Source organism: Triticum urartu, chromosome 1 (genome assembly GCF_003073215.2).
Source record: "Triticum urartu cultivar G1812 chromosome 1, Tu2.1, whole genome shotgun sequence".
Taxonomy (NCBI): Eukaryota; Viridiplantae; Streptophyta; class Magnoliopsida; order Poales; family Poaceae; genus Triticum; species Triticum urartu.
The window spans coordinates 511,278,332-511,302,854 of NC_053022.1; the positions used below are offsets into that span (position 1 = coordinate 511,278,332).

General features: G+C 42.9%; 3 protein-coding genes across 3 annotated transcripts; 1 reads left to right on the top strand and 2 right to left on the bottom strand.

The window, feature by feature from the left end:
* Positions 1-8,461: 8,461 nt before the first annotated feature.
* Positions 8,462-9,590, bottom strand: LOC125537077 (agglutinin isolectin 3-like). The gene has a single exon (XM_048700370.1). It carries the CDS (start codon positions 9,573-9,575, stop codon positions 8,796-8,798), a length of 780 nt encoding a protein of 259 aa, XP_048556327.1. The 5' UTR covers positions 9,576-9,590; the 3' UTR covers positions 8,462-8,795.
* A 4,555-nt stretch (positions 9,591-14,145) lies between these two features.
* LOC125533012 (citrate-binding protein-like) lies at positions 14,146-14,920 on the top strand. The gene is made up of 2 exons (XM_048696824.1): positions 14,146-14,436; positions 14,537-14,920. Exons 1-2 carry the CDS (start codon positions 14,146-14,148, stop codon positions 14,918-14,920), a joined length of 675 nt encoding a protein of 224 aa, XP_048552781.1.
* Positions 14,921-20,810: 5,890 nt separating this feature from the next.
* LOC125537078 (agglutinin isolectin 1) lies at positions 20,811-21,830 on the bottom strand. Its single transcript, XM_048700371.1, has one exon. The coding sequence runs from the start codon at positions 21,786-21,788 to the stop codon at positions 21,150-21,152; it is 639 nt and encodes a 212-aa protein (XP_048556328.1). The 5' UTR covers positions 21,789-21,830; the 3' UTR covers positions 20,811-21,149.
* Between the last annotated feature and the right edge of the window lie 2,693 nt (positions 21,831-24,523).

Here is a 24,523-nt window from a genome sequence, read left to right on the forward strand (position 1 = left end):
CATAGCTCCACTCTGAACTGGACTGGGGGAAGTCTGAATTATCAGAACTACACTTTAGCTTTACGATGATTCCTCCATGTTGTTTCAGTTCTCATGGCACTGTCTACGCTAAGTGCAGAATTATGCTCCGATTTTATATGTTCTCTGACGGGTTGGCAACCGACGGCGGAGGATTCTCACACTTGTATGTAGTTCCTTTAACAGAGATTTGCTGTCCCCGCAAAAAAAAAAGAGATTTGCTGCTGTTCGGTTCGTGGTAAGTGAGCTGCCACAACGCATACTGTGATTCTGAAAATTGCAGATTATGGAGTCGCAAAAAAAAGGGAAAAAATGACTACGGTTATGAGTTACAAGACAGAGAAAATGTGTAAAGGCTACACATAGAACTGTTGTCAATTGTACAATTTTCTTAACTTGAAGCAAATTGGTTTTTACGGCATGGCATATAGTCTCGTTTTCACCTCCATGTTCTACAGAGTTGTTTTATTTCCCAACATGTCTCTGATACAGATTACCTCGAACCGGAACGAAACCCTTTATAACACGCCACCCAAATGTGTGTACATTGGGTTCTTCCATAATTTATTTTCTTCAGCATTTGAGCATAAATCAATATCTTTTCGGTGGTAATCATTAGTGATCAGCAATACTGGAATGTCTAACCAATAATCCATAATTTATTTTCTTCATCATTTGAGCATAAATCAATATCTTTTCGGTGGTAATCATTAGTAATCGGCAATACTGGAATGTCTAACCAATAATCCATAATTTATTTTCTTCATCATTTGAGCATAAATCAATATCTTTTCGGTGGTAATCATTAGTAATCGGCAATACTGGAATGTCTAACCAATAATCCATAATTTATTTTCTTCATCATTTGAGCATAAATCAATATCTTTTCGGTGGTAATCATTAGTAATCGGCAGTACTGGAATGTCTAACCAATAATGTGTAGGCTGATCTTACCGTGTGCAGCCCATGTGTTTTCCCTTGCCAAGCCCACAGATCAGCACTCAATTTCCCAAGTCGAATTTTTAAAACTTAATTGGCATTCACATGCAATAAGTTACCCCGCAATGTCTTTGGAGTACTATTTAATTCTGGAACTTAATTGGTATCCAGAGACAAGCAAGAGTTTGTTGACATTGCAGAGACTATCTACAGAGGAGCTTGCAAGGGTCCTGGTGTGGCGGTTGCTGAGACTATGTTCAGTGAAATTGCCGCTACTCGGGCACGGTGACCCTTGATGCAACATCCGTCAAGTTTCAAAGCGTTGCGTAACTATATGCCGCCATGTTGAATATTGACTAGTAGAATGTCTGTGCGTTACCACGGGCTTTTGAGATATTTTGCCCATCGCCCCCTACCCGAGTTGCCGCCTCCCTCGCCGGCCAACCCTCTAAATCGTGCCACAATCTCTAGCGCCGGTGACCTTCCGCACCACAATCTCAATGGTTGGCAATATTATGAAGAAAAAAGAAGGATCAAGATGGTTCTCTGAAGAAGTCATACCATCTCTTGTTGCACATCATGTTCATGGATCATACACATGCTCTCTTCACTCGGCGTCATTATCATATTTTCAGACTACAAAATCTAACACTTGTGTTTTGAATAATCAGTAGTACAAATCAATTTCAAGAACATGTCATGGGTGAATCATTTGGGTGCTATACTTTGAAAAATCATTTATGCATGGGAGAGATTTGGCAGGTTACACCGAATGCCATTTAGAAAGCCATACCCAATAGAGAGATCCAATTTTACTATAAAAGAACTATGTTACACACAAAAAATGTAACTTGTAAGCTCAATAAAACTACCTTCTTCTTCAAGTCTTCGCATTGATACTGCGGTTCTTGCTCACGCATACCAGTCCAAAGGAACGTTTTTAAAATAAGGAGCATGCAATCTAGGCCGAGGATTATATGAAGTTCATGATTCATCATTATCTTTCTTTCAATGTCAATCTAGCCAAGACTGATGGTGTTTTTGCATTGTTGAACCTTTAGATGCACTTGTAAGTACATATATAATGAAGCTGCAACAATACAAAGTTAAATTGATTCTTATAAAATGATTAAATAATCTACTCAAGGCATGTCTGAAGATGAAAATTATTTGCAGAAGACCCGTCCGAATTAGCTTTTCACATGTTTTGGTCCACAAAATCTTGTGCACCTAGCCCACAGCAACCCAATGCATCATAAACCAGCGAGAACAGCTCTGATGGAAAATCAACCTAACACCAAAACAGGGCGGTACAGACCAGACATGGACCACATCAATTCCTAAGCATACTAAGCAAACATCCAAGCTAAGCATCAAAGTCATTTTCCCCCATTGCACAGCCAACTCTACAGTGCCTAATTAAGTTTTGCATACCCTTTGACCCCAGCGACAAGGAAAAGGAAAGAACGAATGAAAGGAGACGACAGAAGATCTCGGGGCAAAAAATTAAAATCTGCTCCATGTGCCATTATGCAACACTTTTTAGTCCTGTTTTTGCAAACGCCAGAAATAAGATTACACTGAGTTTTTTTTTTGGACCATGAAATTTGGATGTACCCTAACAATGTTCGTCATACCTATTTCAGTTCTGCACTTTCATTTCATCAGATGAAAGTATTTTCTGGTTGTTCTGAAAGCATGAATATTTTTTATTTTGAGGTATTTTTTTAAATAAAAATTCAAGAATATTTTTTAAAAGGTTATCATTTTTATGGTGATGAACATTTTTTTGAAATATTATATTTCATTTGTAATTTTTTTTGCACTGTTTTTTGTGCTTATACATCCCACAAGAAGTTAAGCAGGCAACAATCTGAAGGCCAAATTGGCAGAGCACTAAGAGCAGCCCACCCGTACGAACCCGATTCCCAATTCTTTAACTTAGCTGATGCCTTACGACGGCGCCGGCCGACGACTCCAACCCTCAACTGGCCGGTGGGAGGAGCAGAATCCAGACTTCAGTATGCTTCTCCCCTGCTCGGTTACTCCCGACCTAGCTGCTGCAACGACGGTGGCGGCAGCGCCGCGGCCGACGGCACCACCAGGGTCCATGCAGGGCACCGCACCAGCAAAAGTCTCCAGCCCAAAACAATTAAAAAATCAGTATATAAAATAATTGGTTAGAAAGGTGATTAAAAATTTAGAATATAGAAAAAAAGTATATAATGAATATAAAAACATACCCAATATTTCATGTCCAGATAATGTATTTCTATCAATTGTTTTGTTTTTTGTGCCGTTTGGATGTCATCAAACATAATCTTCCGTACGACCAAATTAAAGCAATCTCGGTCCATGCCTCCATGGGTAAATCATCCTTTAGCATTCCTTGTATATTTTTGAGAGACAAACTAATTGGATATGGCTTTGAACTTGCGATCCATACTTTTCTTATAGTGATAAAATGAAGAAAATAAGTAAGAAATACATATGCCACCTTATACCTGTCTATGTGTTTACTGGACATTCTACTGCAAATTATCACATATCAGTCGGCATCAACAAGGCAATTGTCCCATAGGTAACTACTAACTACATTTTGGTAGATGGTATTAGGCTACCAGCACACAAGTAGAGACAATACTAAAACCTATATGCTCAGAATTGGATGATGATATTCTAGAATTGTTGTTGTCTATGTATGAGAAACCAGTAATAATAATAAATCAACAACAGCAGCAGATTTGGCGGTTGCTAAGGTGATATCTAAATTACACAACCAACTATCTTCAGCTTAGATATTCGCCTAAGAGGGAAAATCAGGGATAACCCATGAACTACTACTTCGTCCTTATTCATACAAACCTGAAAATGTTGGCAAAATGTGGTACTCTTGTTACCCCAGAAGTCATGGGCATTGACAGAAAACTGACTAAAAGATCAGTGCCACCTGTTTTGTTCATTTACTGACTGAAGTATAGCATCCATGAATATTTCAAGCTTGAATCAAATAGGGAGAAACAGAACTTACAATCTGCACGTCGGTATCATCGAGTGTTACTGGTGGCATGTCCGAGAGCCAAACCTCCTTGGCCTTCACCTGAGTTCTATCAGACGCCTTTGGCACCTGCACGTGCACACACAACAGAGACATGACATCAAAACGAATTATCCTACACTTGAACAACAACATTATAGTTTGCACGAAATTCTATCCATCGATGCCAAAATTCAGAACCAACATGCCCACAAAAACATAATACAAAATATATGATGCAGGCAAGACGCTGCTGCAGCTGAAGCTGGCAAGAGAAAACAATTCTTATTAATTAGTGAAGTAAACACATATGACTCAGCCATGCTAAACAATTAGCAGAAAACGAACTCTTAGCTAGACTGATAAACTGAAGCAATCAACCAGTTACGACTGAACCAATTTCAGTCAGCAGCAACATCAGTAGCGGACGGGATTCATGCATGGTCCCTGATCGACTGGTTCACACTGAAGCAGTAGGAGCAGCCACCGAGAGGATCTGAGCTGAATCACCAGAACAGTAAGGATCAGCCGCCGAGAGGATCTGAGCTGAACTCAACCAGAGCGCACGGGCACGAGCAGGAGCAACAAGGCCACGCACGGGCGTGCGAGCGACAGTAATGGCCGCGCATGGGCTCTCGAACGGCGGCAGCGGCAGTGCACGAGCGCGGCGGCAGCAGCAGCAGGGTTCAGAGAAATCTACTTGTCAGATCTAACTTCAGTGTTCAGAGTTCAGTACATCTCAGGATAAATAACGAGGAAACAAGAGTCATATAAGGAAATAAATCATCCATGATTTGTATTCGTGTCAATATAAAAATCAGGAAACAAGACCAAATCCATGATTTGCATGGTGCTGCAGCCTACAAGGGCGTCAGTTTCGCATAGCACACAACAAAGAGGTGGTGGTGCAGTTGGTTAGCATCGCTAGAAAACGCTCCTGAGGTTGAGAGTTCGAGCCTCACATCACCCAAAGGCCATCGTTGTGATGAAAACGCTCAGTGGCAACTTGGGTCGCCACATTTACACCTGAATCATCAGGTGCAAATTGAGCAAGTCTGAACCTGGTCTCCTTCTTTTTTTTTCTTTTCCTTTTTTGTTTTGAGATAAAGGTGGTTGGTAGCTCCACTCTGAACTGGATCGCAGTTCTAGTGAAGCTCTACAAGTCTGTGACTCCCTGTTTGGTTCATGATGAATGAACCACCAAAGTGCATACTGTGATTCTGTACAATTCATATCAAGAAAATTGTACAATTGACAAGAGTTCTATGTGTAGCCTTTACATATATTTTTGCCAAAGTGCATACTGTGATTCTGAGTTGCAGATTATGGTTATGAGTCACGAGAAAGAAAAATGTATGTAAAGGCTACAGATAGAACTGTTGTCAATTGCACAGTTTTCTTGACATGAATTGTACAGACTTGTTTTGTTTCTCAACATGTCACTTAGACAGATATGTTTTGTGTAGTCTCGTTTTCAGCTCCACCTTGTACAGAGTTGCTTTGTTTCCCAACATGTCTCTTTTACAGATTATCTCGAACTGGAATGAAACCCTTTATAACACGCCACCCAAGTGTGCGCACACTGGGTTTTTCGATAATTTATTTTCTTCAGCATTTGAGCATAAACCAATGTCTTTTCGGTGATAATCATTAGTAGTAATCGTCAGGATGCCAGTGTGTTGAATATTGATATGTCATAAACCTGTGGTCTTTGAAACATGACCTGCTGTCTGTTGGTGTGACTGATAGAACAGGTTGTTGGTCTGGATCATATGTGAATTGCTGAAGCAAGGGTTTGAACAAATCCAGGCCTGAGAGCTTGCTTTGTACTATTACACTTTTCAGTTACAGCGTTCATTTTGCTCCTAACTAATCCTGTGTCTCGTAGTACTTGTCGAGAATATTTTTTTTTAAAAGACAGGAGCCATCCATGATTTGCATGGTCCAGTTGCTTAATTAACATCGTTTGTATCGCTTGCAAAACAACAAGTGGGGTGGTGGCGCATCTCATAGCTGAGAGTGATCCAGGTCGAGAGTTCGAGCCTCTCTCACCCCACCTACAAACGGCCACCGTAGTGATGAAAAGCTCTGTGGCAACTTGGGTCGTCACATGGTCATCTGATTCATCGGATTGATTTGAGTAACTCTGAACATGGTCTATTCTTTTTTCTCTTTATTTATCACCGTAAATTTAACACTGATTTCAAGTTTTCTCGTCTAGTTTCAACGGCTGGTGGTTTGTTAACGCTGAACGTGAGTGGTCTGATCACGAGGGTTCAAGCATCCCATCCAAGAGCAAATGATGAAACTCGTGAGAGCTTCTTGGGTCAGCACGTCCCCATTTCAAAAGAAGTTGTGGATTTACGTATATATGAGCGCTTGCATCTATACTGTGTTAAAAAAAATTTCCAAGTTAATTAAACCACCTTCCAGTTTGGTCGACCCCGACCCCCCATCTTGTGTTAATGCAACTCGAAAATATCCCGTAAACTTAACTTCCAAATTCCAAATAATTGGTTATTAGGAGCGTCCCAACAAGAATCTAGGCATTGAAGAGGAGCTTTGCGGCATGGCGGCTGGCTGCTGGTGCTGGAACAATTTTAACAACACCGGCGACAAAAGGAAAGGAGATGGTGTAGGTAGCGGTTATTAGCGTGGAAGTTTCATCCACAAAACAAATCATTTTGCGAGGTATATTGAGGGTGAGCACTTTATCGCAAGTTTGCGAGTCCTTTTTTTGAACTCCCTTTTCTTGGGGGTTTTAAGTACCTTTTGGGAATTTGCTAGAGTGATCTAACTCTCAATAGTAACAATAGTATTTTCTGAGAGTTGAGGGCAGATTCCCAGGCATCGGCTAATAGGACTACAATTAGGAACTAGAGGTGCCCTTAATTTGACAACTAACAGACGAAATGTTCAGTGTGATGGTGACAATTTGTCCTAACACATGCGAGAGAAAAACACTGAAAGGATACGAACAGAGAAACTGATATTGACAAGGAAGGACACTAATTGGTAGCCATTCTAGAAGAGGATGGCTCTAACACTCGAAGTGACTGTGGGGTGCGCTGGCTTTGCCATGATGCCATTACCGATCATGCACTCAGTTCTTCGTCAACTAGCTAAAAATGTGAGGGTTTTTACGGTACCCTATACTGCTACTGGGAAGCGAGCAGTATATGTGTGATCCCATCGTGATTTTTAAGGATAGTACTACATACATCTCTGATTCATCAGAAAACTTACGTTGAAAACTATTATTGTTCATAAAGGGAATTGCTCTGGTGAGCCATCGTGCACGCCGATGACAACGGCGGTGATGACCAGGACACAAGAAGGTCGAGCAATATGCCTGGGTGAGCATTCTAGCACACGATGTGGTTGTCGATCTCACATCAAAGGTAGATGAGCAGCTCCACGTCCCGCGAGATGCGGCCGAAGTAGAGCACTAGTAAAATGAAAAAAGACGACCATGAGCCTAGCGAGGACAGGGTTAGCACGAACTAGCACGAGGTTCCACCACGAGCAATGATACACTTACAGGCAGTTTTTAACAGACTTAAGCTTACGGAAAGGGGTGTCATTAAAAGATTGGAGGGAATGGAGCCCCACCCCAGGATTTGAGGGGAGTGGGATGAATTAGTCGCTGCCACCTCAGTTCCACCACGCTCAGGCACTCACCTAGCCGCAGCTCTTCGGGCGTATCCTGACCTCATCGTCAACGGCGGCGAGCTCGTCCGCGACACAGGGTGGTTTGCCATGTGCTGCCGCCATGCATAGGCACACTAAGCGTGATGCTATGGGTGATGATGGGGTGCATGGCGACGGGCCATAACGTCATAACCGTAGAAGCATCTGTCCACGATCATGGTGGCGCAGCGGGCCGGCAGGCGTGCGGTCGAAGAGGAGACGAGCGGCCGGGGGCATCTGTCGGAGGTGCAGAGAGTCACCGATTTAACAAGGAGAACGGCTGGGTCAGGTTGATCAATCTCGCCGGGTGAAGACTGTGATCTCCCCATAATAAACTGCAAGCACATATACCGGTGGACGAGAGACACGCAGTACTAGCAATACTGCTGATCCGGTTTCACCAGTACATATATCTAACTATCCTTGGATCTTTGCCATTGGACGGCCTGTATTCAATACAGGGTACCATAAAAGAGCTCAAAAATGTATTCTAGTCGATCCCGTTATTTCTTTGCAGTGTGTTCATCTCGGAAAACCGCCACACTTGGGTGCATTTTCACCGCCGGTTTTCATGAAACCGGTTGTGATTGTGGAGGGGTCAAAAGTCCATTTTTTTAGTAGTGAAAGAATTAAATATTGCGAAAGTACTTTCCTACAGAAATTCATATGCAAGTATACAGCCTAAACATAAAAAATGTAAATATTTGTAGAGATATACTATACTAGTCTAAATTTCAAATTTTAACCTTATTCTTCCTGCAAAAGCGAGGGGAGTAATAATGTGAGACTCATGGTAATGTATTGCAACGAAATCACGAAGTACTTCAACATTACAACCGGGATGCATGCATCCTGACAACCGAAGGTAACAAGAAAAATTAAATTTGTGGCAACAATAGCACACCCTACATTGCCACACAGTACGTCTCACTGTAATATCTCCATGCATGTACTGCAGCAATATTTTGTTACTGCTGCAGTAACCTGCATGTCATATTGCAAGCTAGAGAATTATTAAGGACTAGTACTACTAAAAGTAACCGAAGGGAAACCGTAGGTGGCAATGAGACTACCATGGATTATTTGTCGTTGCAATACTGCCATGGCGAGATCATTCTTTGAGAAGCGTGGAGGTGGAGTTGGCGGCGATGGCCTCGGCGAATACAGCGCCACAGCCGCCGCTCTGGCAGCCTGCACCGCAGTAGGCCGGGCCAATACCGCAGGATCCCCACTGGCTACAACAATAGTTGTTTGTGCAAGCCCTGCCACCGGCGTTCTTGCCACACGGCTTGTCGGTGCTGCAAGCGCCGTTCTGGCAGCCGACGCCGCAGAACTCGGAGCCGAGGCCGCAGTAACCCCACTGGCTGCAGCAGAGGTTGTTCGGGCATAGCTTGCCGCCGGCCTGGCTGCCGCACTTGATGTCGGCGCGGCAGGGGCCGCCCTGGCAGCCGGCGCCGCAGTACTCGGAGCCGAACCCGCAGTGCCCGTACTGGCTGCAGCAGTGGTTGTTGGGGCACACCGCGCCGCCGGCCTGGCTGCCGCAGCGCTTGCTGGTGTAGCAGGCGCCGTTCTGGCAGCCGTTGCCGCAGTAGTCGCCGCCCATGCCGCAGTAGCCGTACTGGCTGCAGCAGAGGTTGTTGGGGCACTCCATGCCGCTGCCCTGCTCGCCGCACCTCTGGGCGTGCGTGGTCACCGCGAAGGCGAGGACGACAGCCACGCCGAGAGCGAGGGCCCTGGTGCTCATCATCTTCTTCCTTTTTACTTCCTCTCTTGTCGATCTAGGGCTGGTTGTGTGCTTGTGTCTGTGGAGTAAACAGGTGATGATCCCCGCTTTATATAGGCGCTCTGAACTTCTGGTTACAGTCCAATTCGATGTGGCACCTCTTGCCATGCAATTGCGCGCATACACGTGTTTCACTCATTGTCAACGATCTTAACCTGATCGTCGTCTGATCGAGGAGATTGTTAATGGATGCGATGTGATATGATGCCGGGTCCGTTCTTGATAGATGTGGCACTGCACTGTACGTAAGATTCGTAATGTTTATATGCTGTTTATGCTTGCATGGGACATGCATGGAGCGCGAGCTATTAGACTACTAACTTAGGACTAGTACGTACGCATACGCATGTGATTACACCTCGTCGTCCCCATCCACAGAAGCACCCAAACGGACACGTCGCGTGCATAGCATCTGATCGATGCGAACGTTGTGCTCTGCGTCCATGATATGATCGAGATCTTATCTTTTTTTCTTACTTCTCATGAGAGCACATACTATGATGCGAGATGTTAGATGTAGTTTTGAGAGTCGTGTGGGCGTGACATGCATGGAGAGGAGAGCAATGCATGCACGTGACCAGTTAATGGAAAATATGGCAGTGGCATCTCGCACCGGATATCCTTTGTTAGGAAAAATGGTCGGTTGTTAGGAATATTGCGATGGTAAGGCAGGCCTGATCCACATCTTGGTTCAGTCGATCGAACCATCGAAGTAGTAGTTGGCTACAATTTTTTTTCTCGGGGGAGTAATTGGCTAGAGTACAATTGAATATAAGCTCGAGTTTTTTTTAACATAATACAGACGCAGATGCCCATATACACACAGATACTCCCTACATCTATGATCACCTCCAAGAAACTGAGCGGGCACATCATCTTAAGATTGACGAAGTCATTACAGACACCTTCGTAGTTGGCGGGAACGTCTCCTACATTGTCGAAAGGCCTGAAATAAATCCAGAAAAATACTTGAATTCTGGTGGGCTGGGGATGCCACTGTCCTTCTAATCATCCAACCACATGTTGGTTCACCAATATAAGCTCGAGTTAAGACCTCCGGTAGTGTGAGTATCATAGCAAGTACTCTCAAATTAATGGTTCAAAATATTCATCTCTTTGGTTTACTCTACAGATCTCAAATATTTTCAATGCTTACTACTCCTTCCATCCCAAAATAAATGTCGTTGATTTAGTGCAAAGTTAGTAGAAGTTTGTACTTAATCAGCGACACTTATTTTGGGACGGAGGGAGCATATTATTACTATGCCCAAGACTTTGTTTTGCCGGGATTGCTTTTAACATGGATTTGCTTGGATTACCCGCTCATTTGTGTGTCCAGATGTATTATGTGTTGTCATATTGGTAACTAAAAAATACATTTGAGGCGAAACAAACAGTAGGTCTTGGCATACTGCATATTTTCCCTGCATTTTTAGTTAAATGTTAAATATAGAGGGTAAAAAGAGCTAACAAACTCTATTGTCTAGTTGACTAGGTGCAGAGTTGTACAAATAAGCACACATGTTAGATAAAGGTCTTGGCCCAATCAGAGAATTGTGAGTATGCTTTCCTTTCCTATCATTTTCAGCCATGTATTGTTAACTATTATTGGATATATTATCTCTAGCTTGGATTTTATGTGCCAATCAATATACATATAACATTGTAGCCAAAGATGCATCTCAAAGAAACATGGTAAATTTTGATAAAATAAACTTCCAATTTAAGTGTATCTTTAGGCTTTAGTCCAAAGTACTTATATTTAATGGCAAATTTATTTCATATAGTAACTTCTTTTATCACCGTTTGCGCTGCCATGCAAAATTATAGGCTTTGGTGATTATCTGTGCATTATATCCTGCCTCCTTGTCCAAAAGTATCCATTCTTCCATCAATATTTTTGATGAGAATTACTTTTCTTAATGTACTTTGCACCTGTGTTGCGCCTTCCCGCTTTGTCATTGTCAAACTAACTAAATTTTTGTGGTCCTACATCCTATGGCACCAAAGCATTTTGCCTAGTTTGGCTACTTAAATCTTGTGTATGTGTGGTCATGCTCTGTTCTATTCTTCAAGAATCGAAATTCAAATGGCTCTCCAATTTACTATCTCTTAATCAAGTGTTCCACCTCTCTAAATACTACCATCCTCAGATTGTTGCATCTCTTGACAATCATCAGTACATGTGTAGCAGATCTTATTTGAAGCCTGATCCTTTGCTACTCAACATGTGTCATGACTCACCACATGATCGGAAGGACAACTTGAGCATGGATGTATATTTGATGAATAAAAACTGAATTGCTATTTGAAAAACATTATGAATTTCATGTCTTCTTGGAATTCTTTTTAAAACCAACTAATTATTTTAGCTATTTGCGAAATAGAACTGTAGTACTCATCCGCCTAGTACATTGATCAAATTGTTCATTTCAAAAGTTAAATCCAATATTTAATTTAGGGAATACAATTAAACTGATTTAATTGATCAAATGTTTAGGCTGGTCAAAACCATAGTAAAGGAGGTTTTTTTTCATATTTATTGTTTAAAAACCGCCATGTGCCAGTCTTGGTAGCCCCATTATGTCAGATATGGCACACTTCTATAGTTTACAGAAGGAGACATGTGTTTACAAACCTCGTGATGCGATTTAGGGACTTAGAAGAACATTTTCTTAGTTCAATCACTAGATTGAACCATACTTAGAAGCCTTGTTTTGAGGAATCATGTGTGTGTGTTGGGCGGGGAGGTCCCCAACTAAAAATATTACTCAAGTTGGCCAAGGCCAATTTGTTACATCATCAAAAGTAGGCAAGAAGAAAGGTATAACCTCCAAGAATTGGTGGTGTCCTTGTGTTCTAGTTTCCTAAACCTATGAAACCAAAGGGTGAAGTCATTTAACATGTTTTGTAATGTGGTAGAGCTATCTTGATCAATGTCATTGAATACAAGCACATTCCCAAATCTTTCAATGGGCGTTGAGAATAGCGGTGTTCCAGACTTGGTGGAGCAGAGGTATTGGCGGCTGGAATTCCCAAATACCATTGATATCTTGGACATTTAGGTCAATTCCCAAGTGTTACCATATCCTGACAGTAAAGGAACAATAGAGAAACATGTGCTCTGTTGACTCAGTTTGATGTTGACATCTTAGGCAAGAACTTGACACGACAATATGCTTGTGGTGGAGGTTGAGCTTGTTGTTGAGGCACTTGCAGAATAAGAGCTACACAAATACCTTCACTTTATTGAGCACATACCCAAGACTCCTGGATGAAGTCGACATTTTGATCTATGAACCCCTCGTGCATGAAAAGGCCATAGGTGTGCTTGGTGGAGAAGGGAGCGCCTTTGTTGAGGAAACATTTGTCTTGCCTAACACCAAACAGAAAGTCATGCAACTAAGACAAGAGAAACTATAATTTAAAGGAAGGCACTTGGGGTTAGGCGATTCCTCAGGTTTGGCGTTACATTGTTCAACATGACTGAGATACCCAGATTGTTTTGTCCAACGGAATGGGTGAAAAACAGGTTTGGTATCTAGCCCAAAGACGGTGTAGTGACCATCTTTCATCGTAACGAAATAAACCCATTGTAGTTTAGATATTTGTTGGTTAATAGTATTTGGAAGAAAAGAGTCATGATTCTGGGTGCAAGTGGCATTAGGATGCTGAAGTTGTGCCCAACACACCCAAGGATTGTTGGTAGGTAGGAGAAATTTAATGAAAAAATTCATGAGTATGCAGATATTCTATGTATGGATACCTTTTATTGTTAGACCATCAAATTCTCTTAGTTTGCAAACATTATCCCACGCGATTAAGCATTGTCTGGGTTTTTGTTTTGGATTATGAGTTGTTGAAGGATGTCTGCAATTATGATGAATATGTAGGGTGGTGAAGTGGATTGCCCTGGTGTAGACCATGTTTGCAAGGGTAACAGATGCATGTGCATTTACCCCGCAAAAAAAGCATGTGCATTTAACTCTAAAACGAACTCCACTTAGTCAAATCAAGACTTAGTAAAACAAACCAAATAATATGAAAACACTATATACACATTATTATAGCTCACCAAAGTGGATCATACGTTACACTACTTAATTAGTGACCAATTAGTTCGACAAATCATCTCAGTGCAACTGTCTACGCATTTTTTTTGAGATAGTGTTCCGGAAGTTTACTTTTGGCATTGGCGATCAGATTCGGCTGGGGATATAACTCCAATGCTCGGAAAAGAGCACACAACGGAGCACCCAACAAAGTGTAACATCGTCACTCACAACATATATACAGAAAACAGCTCCACTTAGTGAAATCCAGGCCTAACAAAACAAAACAAAACAAAACAAATCAAATTAGCAAAGCAGCGGAGCCGCCAATCTTACCTTGTAGGAGTACACTAGCGTAGTGAAGTCGACGGTATATGTTACACTAATTTAATGATCAGTTAGTCCGCCAAGTCCTCTCAGTGTAAACATCAAGAATATATTAGCTACTACGCTAATTAGTTAATGGTCACTTAGTCCGGCAAGTCCTCTTTAGTGTAAGCATCAGGAAAATATTATTTAAGCTTGCAGGAACACTATATATTCGGCAGGGAGCTTGGTTACTTGCAGTTCATCACAAGCCATTTACCTACACGGCTACACGTGTAGAATAACGCACGTACACACACATGGCTCCTCACGCTCTCTCTTGGATTAGTGTGTCTCTGCTCATCTTCTTGGCGTCGTCGTCATGCGTTGCGGCGAGGGGCGCTCGGGCACCCAAAACCAACGACCCGACGGCCGGGTTCACCGCGGTGAGGCTCGGCGAGAGCAACTTTGCGCTGCAGCGGCCGTTCGATGAGACCAGCGGCGCCCGGTACAGTTTCGACGGCACCGTCCGGAAGCTGTGGGTGCTCTCCTCCGACAAGCCCCACGCTCGCCAGAGCCATACCAGCCCAAGAACTGAGATCAGAATGGCAGTACGTGCCAACTATTACTACTTCTACTCAATATGTATTTGGGCATACATAAAATCAGAGATCTTACTGGTTGCTTTTGCTATTCTTCTACCTGCTGCAGGGATACGACTACAGCTCCGGCGTGTGGCAGTTTGAGGGCCACGGCTACGTCCCCTCAGGCACGACCGGAGTGTCCATCATGCAGGTGTTCGGCGCCGGCGAGACAGCCACCACCCTCATGCTGCACGTTTACAACGGTGCGCTGCGGTACTACGACCGCCAGGTCGTGGAAGACGACATCTATGACAGATGGTTCCGGCTTAACGTGGTCCACGATGTCAAGGCGTCGACGGTGACCGTGTACATCGACGGCAAGCAGAAGCTGCACGTCAATGGCCGTGGCGGCGACTCACATTACTTCAAGTTTGGTGTGTACGCGCAGAACCATGACTCCAGCTGCATGGAGTCTCGTTGGAAGGGGATCAGGATCCTCAAGAAAGACTGACGCTTTGATTCAGACTTTACTGCCGATTACATATTTTTCTCGTATATATTTATGTTTTCGCCTTATCATAGTGGCTGTGTATTGTTTGTGGACTTATGATATTTCTTTTGCGAGGTTGTGTACTTTTGATTTGTAGACATATGAGCCTGAGAATGTATATATGTATGTCATCTGTTTGTGGTAATTTATTTTTCCTTTAATGTCCGGATGATGTTTTTTAGGGGAACCGGATGATGTTTGAGATGTGACGGATCCAGAAAATCTGTGCTCAATTACAAGGCGTATGAATTTTGTATGAAGTCAAACAGTGTAAATTTGACAACATTTTTAGTAAAAACTATCAACAACTACAACATTAATTAAATAGATATGAAATATATTTACTGTATATTTAATGATGTTATTTGGTACTACTGTAGTTTTAACCAAATCCTTGATGGAATATGCTTTAATGACCTCATGATATATGTGAAAAGAATATTCATCACAGTACGCATACACAATTACTATTCGTGCGGATGCATAAGTTAGTAAATAATATTCAAAATGGTAACAAATATTATTCCGGTTTCTAAGCAGTGTACATTAAAACTTTTGTGAAACATTCTCAAATTTTTACCACAATAAATTGGTGTCATCCGAGGAAACCATGACAAGTTCATGTTTTTCAGACTTCTTTTCATTTTTTGGAATTAAAAACCAATAACCTCCATGTTTGGGATCGAGTCTTGACACCCCATGTTTGGAATTCTTTTCCTTTTCTTGGATAAGGCCTAAACATAGATGAAAGAAAACAAACATGATTTTTTTCAACCCAATATTGTCAACTTTTTTATGCACTTGCAGTTTGTATTCACTAAATTTCAATTAAATACACGTTTACTTCCCATTTGTGCCCATTTTTTCATACACCTGTACTTGAAATCTGAATTATATGCATTAAATGCCTAGAAAATACACTTAATGTCTTAAAAAGGAAAGAGAGAGGGAGAAAGAAAATATAAGAAAAATAATGTAGAAAAGAACAAAGGAAAAATGAAAACAAATAGTGTACAAAAGAAATGAAATAAAAGAAAGGAGAAGAAAAATATAAATATTTTTTTTGCCGTGTACCACGCGGTAGGAACTCGGCAAAGGAATGCCACGCCGAGTGCCACGCGGGCAACACTCGACTAAACATGGCTTTTCCAAGTGTCCTATCTTTGCTGAGCTTTTTTCTGTAGTAAGTATCACGGACCTTTGTCGAGTGCCTGACATTATGCACTCGGCAAACACACTGGCACTCAACAAAGTTGCCGATTCTGGTAGTGCAACTACAATATTAAATAGGTATGAAAGTGTATTTTGTTATGTATTTGGTGATACTAATCCTACATACCTAAAAAGCCCATCCACACTATCTGATTTCTGCTTACATGCAGCCTATCCATGTCATCACATATGCCATGTAAGCGAGGTCAGCTAATCGACAATTTCCCTTTAGTTTCTTATGCCACCTCGGCAAAAAATTGTCTCTGCTTCTGTCACTTCTTCGCTCTTTCTCTTCTCCGTAACAAACAAACGGAAGACCTTACGTTGCACAACACCACTTCCTCTCCTCCATAATCTCTAGCAAGAAGGAACTAATGGAAGAATCGCGTAGCCCACGTCTAAAATTGATGAAGGGTCCAAAGGGACGTTTGGGCCATTAAAACCAATACTCAGCATGACTCTTCATCCCCATGGACCGTCGGCCATGCTCCACCCAATTATCCGTTCGTCCTTCACCACGGCTGGACATTCCTTTTACTGCTCCTATATCCATGGCTCTGGTGTGCTACATCTCTCCCTCCATGAGCTCACTTTTCCAGTTTGTTAGCTACCAAATGGTTTGGACAATGCAATTTCCACTATTAATTCATCTGCTCAATACCGTTGATGTGGTGTCGAGCTTTCCTCCGGAGGAGCAGGCTGGAGCTATGGAGGTCGGGAGGAGGAGGCCAGCGACGGCGTGGTCCGTGGAGAGAAGGAGCCGAGGATTCGACAACGTGAAGGATGCGGTGTCGAGATTTTTTTCCGGAGGAGCATGCAACAACTCGATGGAGCCATGGAGGTCAGGATGAGGAGGCCAGCGATGGCATGGTTCCGTGGAGAGAAGGAGCAGAGGACCCGATGACGTGAAGAAGAGGGTGGCCCGCGGCCTGCCTGCGTCTTGCGGCGAGGCGCGGGGCGTGCTATGAATTCGGTACTGCCTATTTGGGCATCGATTTCTCATGTGCATTATGTTTTTTAGGGAATCATGTGCATTATGTCCCTTCTTCACCTATGTTTATTTCTACTTAGGTTTATCATTTTACGATTATCTGATCTTTTTATTTAGGAAAAGATGCCAAGGTCTCTCTCTCTCTCTCTCTATCTATCTATCTATCTATCTATGTACACTTACCAATATCTATTTGTGTTCTTATGCAATTCCATTTTTAATCTATTAGTTTTTTCTCATGTACTAGCCTTTTTCCTGCTCAACCTACAGAGCAATGGTGACACATGTAACACTATTTTTGCGGCCACAATTTTAGAGATGAGGCAGATTCCACATGTTTTTGTTGCTTATGAGGTACAGACAATAGTCGTTGCTAGATCTTTTTTCTTTGAGAAGGAACACATTGCATTCCAATTACCTCGGACGAACCAAATCGGTGGTCACAACACATGATGCATTTACAGGGAGCTTTGACAGCCACACGTGCTGAGCAGCCATTGCTAGATCTTCTAATCTGTGCAATTGTTCCCTAAAAGTACTTTCGAAATCTGCCGTGCATTCAGGTTTGTTATGTTCTTTACTTTAAGGGCTAATATTATTTATTCTTTTTTATATGGCTTAATATATTTTTTGAGTAATATAGCTTAATAACTTGACTAGAGCTTACACGCAGCTTTTTCCTTTTTTTTGCGTGATTTAGGCTATTTTATTTTTTATTATACTTTTATTGATCTCCGGAGAGAATTATTGAATTTTAGTAAATCACAAATGAATTTTGCATTCATCATCTAAATGTTCACATGTTAAATAAGCTCTCACGGGCACAAAACATTCATCAAGTCATACTTCACCATTAGCAATAACAAGAAAAGCACGAACAATATCCATCTTCAAGCAAAAAAGACTTCCATCAGCATTCTAATATGATAATAAGAGGACCACATCCTATTATCCAAATTAAACCCACATTGGCTACAAGGCCTAGTAGCTTTGCTCCATTGCACTATGTTTTTTGAACTTTTACTCTCTACAATTCCCCCTAAATGATATGTAATTAGAAACAAAAAAATTAAGCTACTAGAGTTAGAAGGATAATCATTGCTAAAGCATGCATCATTAAGGGCTTTTGGAAGGGTCAAGATAAGGGACGCTACACCACCAACCACTAATTTATAGACTTCGAATTAAAGTTGTTACATCATCTAGGAAGATCATCAAAACTAACAGGAATAGATGGCAAACTAAATGCACATCTAACTGTATTCTAGATATGTTTAGCCACTGCACATTGAAAAAAGAGATGATCATGTTCATCATTGATGTGGTGTTGTCTCTGTAAAGACATTGAACACTGTTGGTCTTTCCTCAGTGAGCTAGCACTGCACTATCTCCATGACGGTAGATCCTATTCCCCGAGTAGGTAGGTCCGGGAATAGAGATCAATCGCGTACCCCCAGGTGCCTCGTCCTTTGAATGGGTCGTCCCATTACGGGGTTTCCCCAAAGGTTTTGGGAAAGTTCTTGAAGCAGGTTTTCTTTTTTTCTTCTATTTATTCTTTCTTTTTATGTTTTTATTTTTCTTTTATGATTTTTATATGTTTCTTCTCTTCATTTTTATTTATTTTCTTTACAAATTTCCAAACTTTTTAAAAACTTGCAACAAAAACATGAAATCATGAAACACTTTTCAACTCATAATTTATTTTTCTAAAATCATGAGCAATTTTCAAATTCACAGACATGTTTTAAAAGTTGTGAACATTTTTCGAATTCACGAACGTTATTCGCAAACTAGCAAACATTTTTTTTCAAAGTTGTGAATATTTTTTGGATTCATGAACATTTTTTGAATTTGTGAACAGTTTTTGAATTTGCGAGCATTTTCTGAATCGGTGAACAATTTTTTAAATTCACAACAATTTTTAATAGTCAACCATTTTAAAAATTTGGGGAAAAACTGAAGCTCGCAAACATTTTTAAAATTCACAAACAATTTTTAAACATGGGCAGTTTCCAAGTTCATGGACAATTTTCTAAAATTCAGGAACAGTTTTTTAGGTTCACGAACATTTTTTGAATCGGTGATTTTTTTTAAACTGGGAACAATTTGTATTAATTTAACAAAAAAGATGAATCGGTGAAGTTTTTAAAAAGTTTGAAGCATTTTTCAAAATTCATGTTTTTTAAAAATTCTGTGAGCCTTTTTTATTTTATGAAGATTTAAATAGAAAGCGGGCCAAAATCTAAAAAACTGGCAGAAACCTCATTTCTGCAACAAAAAGATGCTGGAAAACCAAGCAAAAAAACACATCAGACAAGCTCGATAGCTCTCACTGTCCTAGTTGGTCTGGTCAATTCAGCTTTGCCGAGGGGGGGGGGGGGGGGGGGGGGGGTGTGCATTTCCATGTTTCCCCTCATAGGTCGGAGAATAGGAGGTCCCCTACATGACTTCTTTGGGTCATCACAGTGGCAGAGCTTCATGGGGTCAACCTGGGCCACCCACCCCCCGGCCCATGAAGAAATCTCCTAATACTCCTTAGTATTTGGGCCATAAGTGCCCCTAAAAAAATTTGGTTCATAAGTGTAGTAAAAATAACCCAAATCTCATAATTTCGCCCACCCTCAGCCCATTACCCCTCCAGAGATTTGGCACTAGCTCCGCCACTAAGTCATCACATCTCTATATGAATCCATCAGATGGCTTGAGTAAATATTAATTGAACTTGTCCTCATTTTTATCCCATGCTCTGGATCAACCCATCGCCTCTCCTCGTCGTGCCCAGGCGGCGACGCCTCTATGCGGTGCAGCTCCTCGCCGCATTGTATGGATGAAGGAGACAATGGTTGGCTTCACCACCGGCAATCGCAGGGCCACTGAGGTAGCCCACTGTGTGGGGACTACCCCCAATCATCATAGCGTATTGCGTGTACACAAAAAAATATCACCGTGATGCTAACTATTTCTCCCAGAACATCCCAGAGATAATAAGTGAATGAATTTGAACAAAGAAGTTGATATGACAGAGAATGACAGTAATGGGTTGCCATTCTTGAAGAGGAAGGTCTTAACGCGGGAAGTGACGATGGGGCACACGGTCATTGCCATGATGCCAATCCTGGTCGTGCAGTCAGATCTTCCTAAACAAGCTTTAAAAGGTATTTTAGTCAGCCTCCTACTTATTTTTGTGCTCAATATTTTTTGTAGACCGTACATTTCGGAAAACTGCGGCATTTGAGGGCATTTTTGCTGCCGGTTTTCATGAAACTGGCTATAATAAAAGTTTTAAATAGCCGACTATATCGGTTTGAACAGTGTGTCACTAAATAGTATTAATGTGTGATTGTTCTATAAAATTACAAAATAGCAACCTATAGCCTCGCTATGGCTGCGCTATAGTTGTTTGAGCAGGGTGCCGCTATTTGGCATAGCCTGCTATTTAAAACTATGGTTGTAGCGAGGTATCAAAATTCATTTTATTAGTACTAAAAGAACTACATATTGGGAAAATATTTTTATAAACTAATCTATATGTATACTTATGGTTTTCAAGTATGCAACCTAAACACAAAATATTTGAACATTTGTACAAATATCTAACAATACTTATGCAAGACTACCACTTTTACTTTTACTGAGCAAAGGGAGTAATGTCGTGAGAACCATGGTAATATATTGCAACGAAATCACGAAGTACTCCAACATTACAACAGCCATGCATGCATCCTGACAACAGGTCATAACAAGAAAACTAATTTGCGGCAACAATAGTACACCCTATATTGCCACACAGTACTTTCTCACTGCAATATTTCCATGCATGCACGACAGCAATATTTTGTTTCTGCTGCAGTAACCTGCACATCATATTGCAAGCTAGAGAATTATTAAGGACTAGTACTCTAAAAGTAAGTGAAGGGAAACCGTAGGTGGCAATGAGATTGCCACGGATTATTCGTCGTTGCAATACTGCCATAGCAAGATCGATCATCATTCTTGGAGAAGAGTGGAGTTGGCGGTGATGGCCTCGGCGAAGACACCATCGCAGCCGCCACTCTGGCAGCCTGCACCGCAATAGCCCGGGCCGATGCCACAGGATCCCCACTTGCTGCAACAGTAGTTGTTAGTGCAAACCCTGCCGCCGGCGTCCTTGCCGCACGGTTTGTCGGTGCTGCAAGCACCGCTCTGGCAGCCGCCGCCGCAGAACTCGGAACCGAGGCCGCAGAATCCCCACTGGCTGCAGCAGAGGTTGTTCGGGCACAGCTTGCCGCCGGTCTGGCTGCCGCACTTGATGTCGGCGCGGCAGGGGCCGCCCTGGCAGCCGGCGCCGCAGTACTCGGCGCCGAAGCCGCAGTACCCGTACTGGCTGCAGCACTGGTTGTTGGTGCACGTCGCGCCGCCGGCCTGGCTGCCGCAGCGCTTGCTGGTCCAGCAGGCGCCGTTCTGGCAGCCCTTGCCGCAGTAGTCGCCGCCCATCCCACAGTAGCCGTACTGGCTGCAGCAGAGGTTGTTGGGGCACTCCATGTTGCTGCCTTGCTCGCCGCACCTCTGGGCCTGCGCGGTCGCCGCAGCGAAGGCGAGGACGGCAGCCGCGCCGAGCACGAGGGCCCTGGTGCTCATCATCTTCATCCTTTTTGTTTTCTGGTGCTGGTTGTGCACTTGTGTGTGTGTGGAGTAAACAGGTGATGATCCCCTCTTTATATAGGGGTTCTGATCACAGTAATCGAATTCGACGTGGCAGCTTGCCATGCATGGGGCGCAGACACGTGTTCGCCCATCGTCAACGAGATTAACCTGATCGAGGAGAGTACCTGTTAATGCATGCATGTGATGTGATGCCAGATCCGTTTTTGATGGACGCGGCAGTACGACTACGTACTTGTGTATGAAGTTTAGTGCTTGCATGAGACATGCATGGAGCGCGGGCTATTAGAGTAGTTAGGACTAGTACACATATGTACGTATATGAATAATGCTACACGTACAAACGAGTTATAAGGTTTTACAAAAGGGATTAATTTAATTGGTCAATAGGTGGGGAGGCGGCCCACCCTTCCCTGAAAATTAAGAAGGGCAAGTTTGTGATTGGTTAGTAGATGAAAAAAATTCTAGTCAGCATGTAAATGCGTGTAACTCTTTGTATGTTTAGCATTATTGGTATGTATATGTACGTGCATGTGATTACGTGTAAGAAACTTCGTCGTCCTCATCCACGGAAGCAGCGCCCCAACGGACACGTCGCGTGCATGTGCATAGCATCTGACCTGATCGTTGTGAACTCTGAGAAACGTTGTGCTCTGCGTCCATGCATTATGTGATCCAGATCTTATCTTCGATTTTCTTTTCATGAGAGCACGAACTATGATGCGAGATGTAGTTTTGAGAGTCGTGTGCGCGTGACATGCATGGGGCATGGAGAGCAATGCATTCACGTGATCATTCAATGGCAATGGCAGTGGCATCTCGCATCGGATATCCTTCTCTCCTTTCTTTTGCGGTATGAGAAATTAGCTAGGTTATTATTATATTTCCTTACATTTTACCACATCCATCAACAAAAAGATGACCAAACGCAAAAGAAAACTCGGTTTTGTTAGAGCATCTCCAACAAACACGTAAAAATATCGAGCGCTAAAATAGTTTTACAATGTCACTGTAGCACTTTTAGTGCGCCGCGGCCAACATTGGTTTTTCAGATGTCCAAAAACGCGCGCCAAAAAAAACAAGCGGTATAAATTATGAAGCGTGTGCGGTCCGGCTCCCCAAATTTGCAGCGTGGGATAGTGCTTTTTAACGCATATTCTATACTTTTTTGCACGCGCACTTGTTTTACAACATCTGTTGGAGCATCTCCGCGTCCAAAAAGAACGGTTTTTAGTGCGCGGAGCAATTTTTGCGCGTCTGTTGGAGATGCTCTTAGGAGTGTTGTAATGGCTAAGAGCAACTCTAGCGAAGTCGTCATATGGACGTTCGTCATCCGCCACATAGAGGTCGTGGCGGGTGTGAGCAAACACAGAGTCGTCATAATGCGACCTTCGTTTATTTGATTTTTTTGTTGTTGTTGTCTTTATCAAAAGTAGGGACAATTTAAGCTCAAATTAGACATACAGGACGCATGTTTCAACATGATAGATTATAAACTATAAGAGTGGCCAAAATCCTTCGCATTAATTAGCGACTACAAATGTTGTTTAACGGCATTTTCAACCTAAGCAAGGTCGTTGTTCGAGCGACATTGCTATATATACTATCTACACTACTAGGTGGTCGGCGCCCTCGCATAGGGGTCGGACTCACGAGCGGCAATCGCAAGCCGCCGTTGTTCCTCCTAGTCAATGTGTGTGGGCTATCCGTGTCACGGATGATATGTGCCTTGTTGCAAGCTTGGCGGGTAATGAGCTCGAGCACGGCGATGATCGGGACCCCCGGCTCCGGTTGGGCCGCGACGAGGGTGGTGTCATTCGCCCGGACGAGGGAGCAATTGGGCCGATGAGGACGGCGTCCTCCTCATCCTCCTCCTTCACCCGGACGAGGGGGCAGTCTCCCCCCACGGCCGTCGCCAAAAACCACTGGATGCATTGGGTTCACCGCCGCCGTGAGAGGAGGAGCCGATGGCTGCCATGGTTAATTAGTGCTCTGTGGGAATGTTCGCCCCGCGGTTGCACGACATCTACGACAGGTCGTTCCACTCTGCCGGTGCATTCGGCCAGTAGGTTGCGTTCTGACGTGACAAGATTGCCTCTAAGAGAGGAGGAGATGATTAGAGGGGGGCGATGAGAAGGAGATAGAGATGAGGGGAAGCGGCTAGGGCTCGGTGGATGAGAAGGCCTCGCTGTCGGGCTTTTATAGCCGAGAATGAAGCCGTGTGGCCATTCGAATGTCCGCCTTGGGAATCGAGGGAAGCAGTGGCCACCATTAATGGCTCGATGGTTACCGATCACGCACCCCACTCACCAGTGATTAATTGGGACACGGATATGCGTGTATGGCGGTGCCACGCTTCAAACCCGGATGTGGCACTGGGTGAAAGAAGCTGAAACTTTCCTCTCGCACTGACGGTTGTTTATGGAGCGAGCTTCATATTGGCATCCCAGCCTCCAAATATGGAGGCTGCAAGATTTCCGCAGACACTTCACAGCCAACTAATAGTCAACTAGCGATTGTGGTATATTTGGAACTGGCTCAAATTTTGAGTGGTGCACTTGGAGCCGGGACTTTTTTGAGTGGCATATCTGGAACTGACCAAATTCTCAGTAGTATATATGGATTTTTCACTTGTTATTAATGTACCGAAGAGAAGAATGTGTAAAATGATATGGGAAGCGTAGAACCCTTTGTCTCGGGCCGCATGTATATATTGGGCG

What these genes read in the sequence shown, in the direction of transcription:
- LOC125537077 (XM_048700370.1), bottom strand. Translation starts at nt 9,575, where the DNA reads ATGGCAAGAGGTGCCACATCGAATTGGACTGTAACCAGAAGTTCAGAG.
- LOC125533012 (XM_048696824.1), top strand. Translation starts at nt 14,146, where the DNA reads ATGGCTCCTCACGCTCTCTCTTGGATTAGTGTGTCTCTGCTCATCTTC. An exon ending in GAACTGAGATCAGAATGGCA is followed by an intron (nt 14,437 to 14,536) that starts GTACGTGCCAAC and finishes TACCTGCTGCAG; the next exon opens with GGATACGACTACAGCTCCGG.
- LOC125537078 (XM_048700371.1), bottom strand. Translation starts at nt 21,788, where the DNA reads ATGAAGATGATGAGCACCAGGGCCCTCGTGCTCGGCGCGGCTGCCGTC.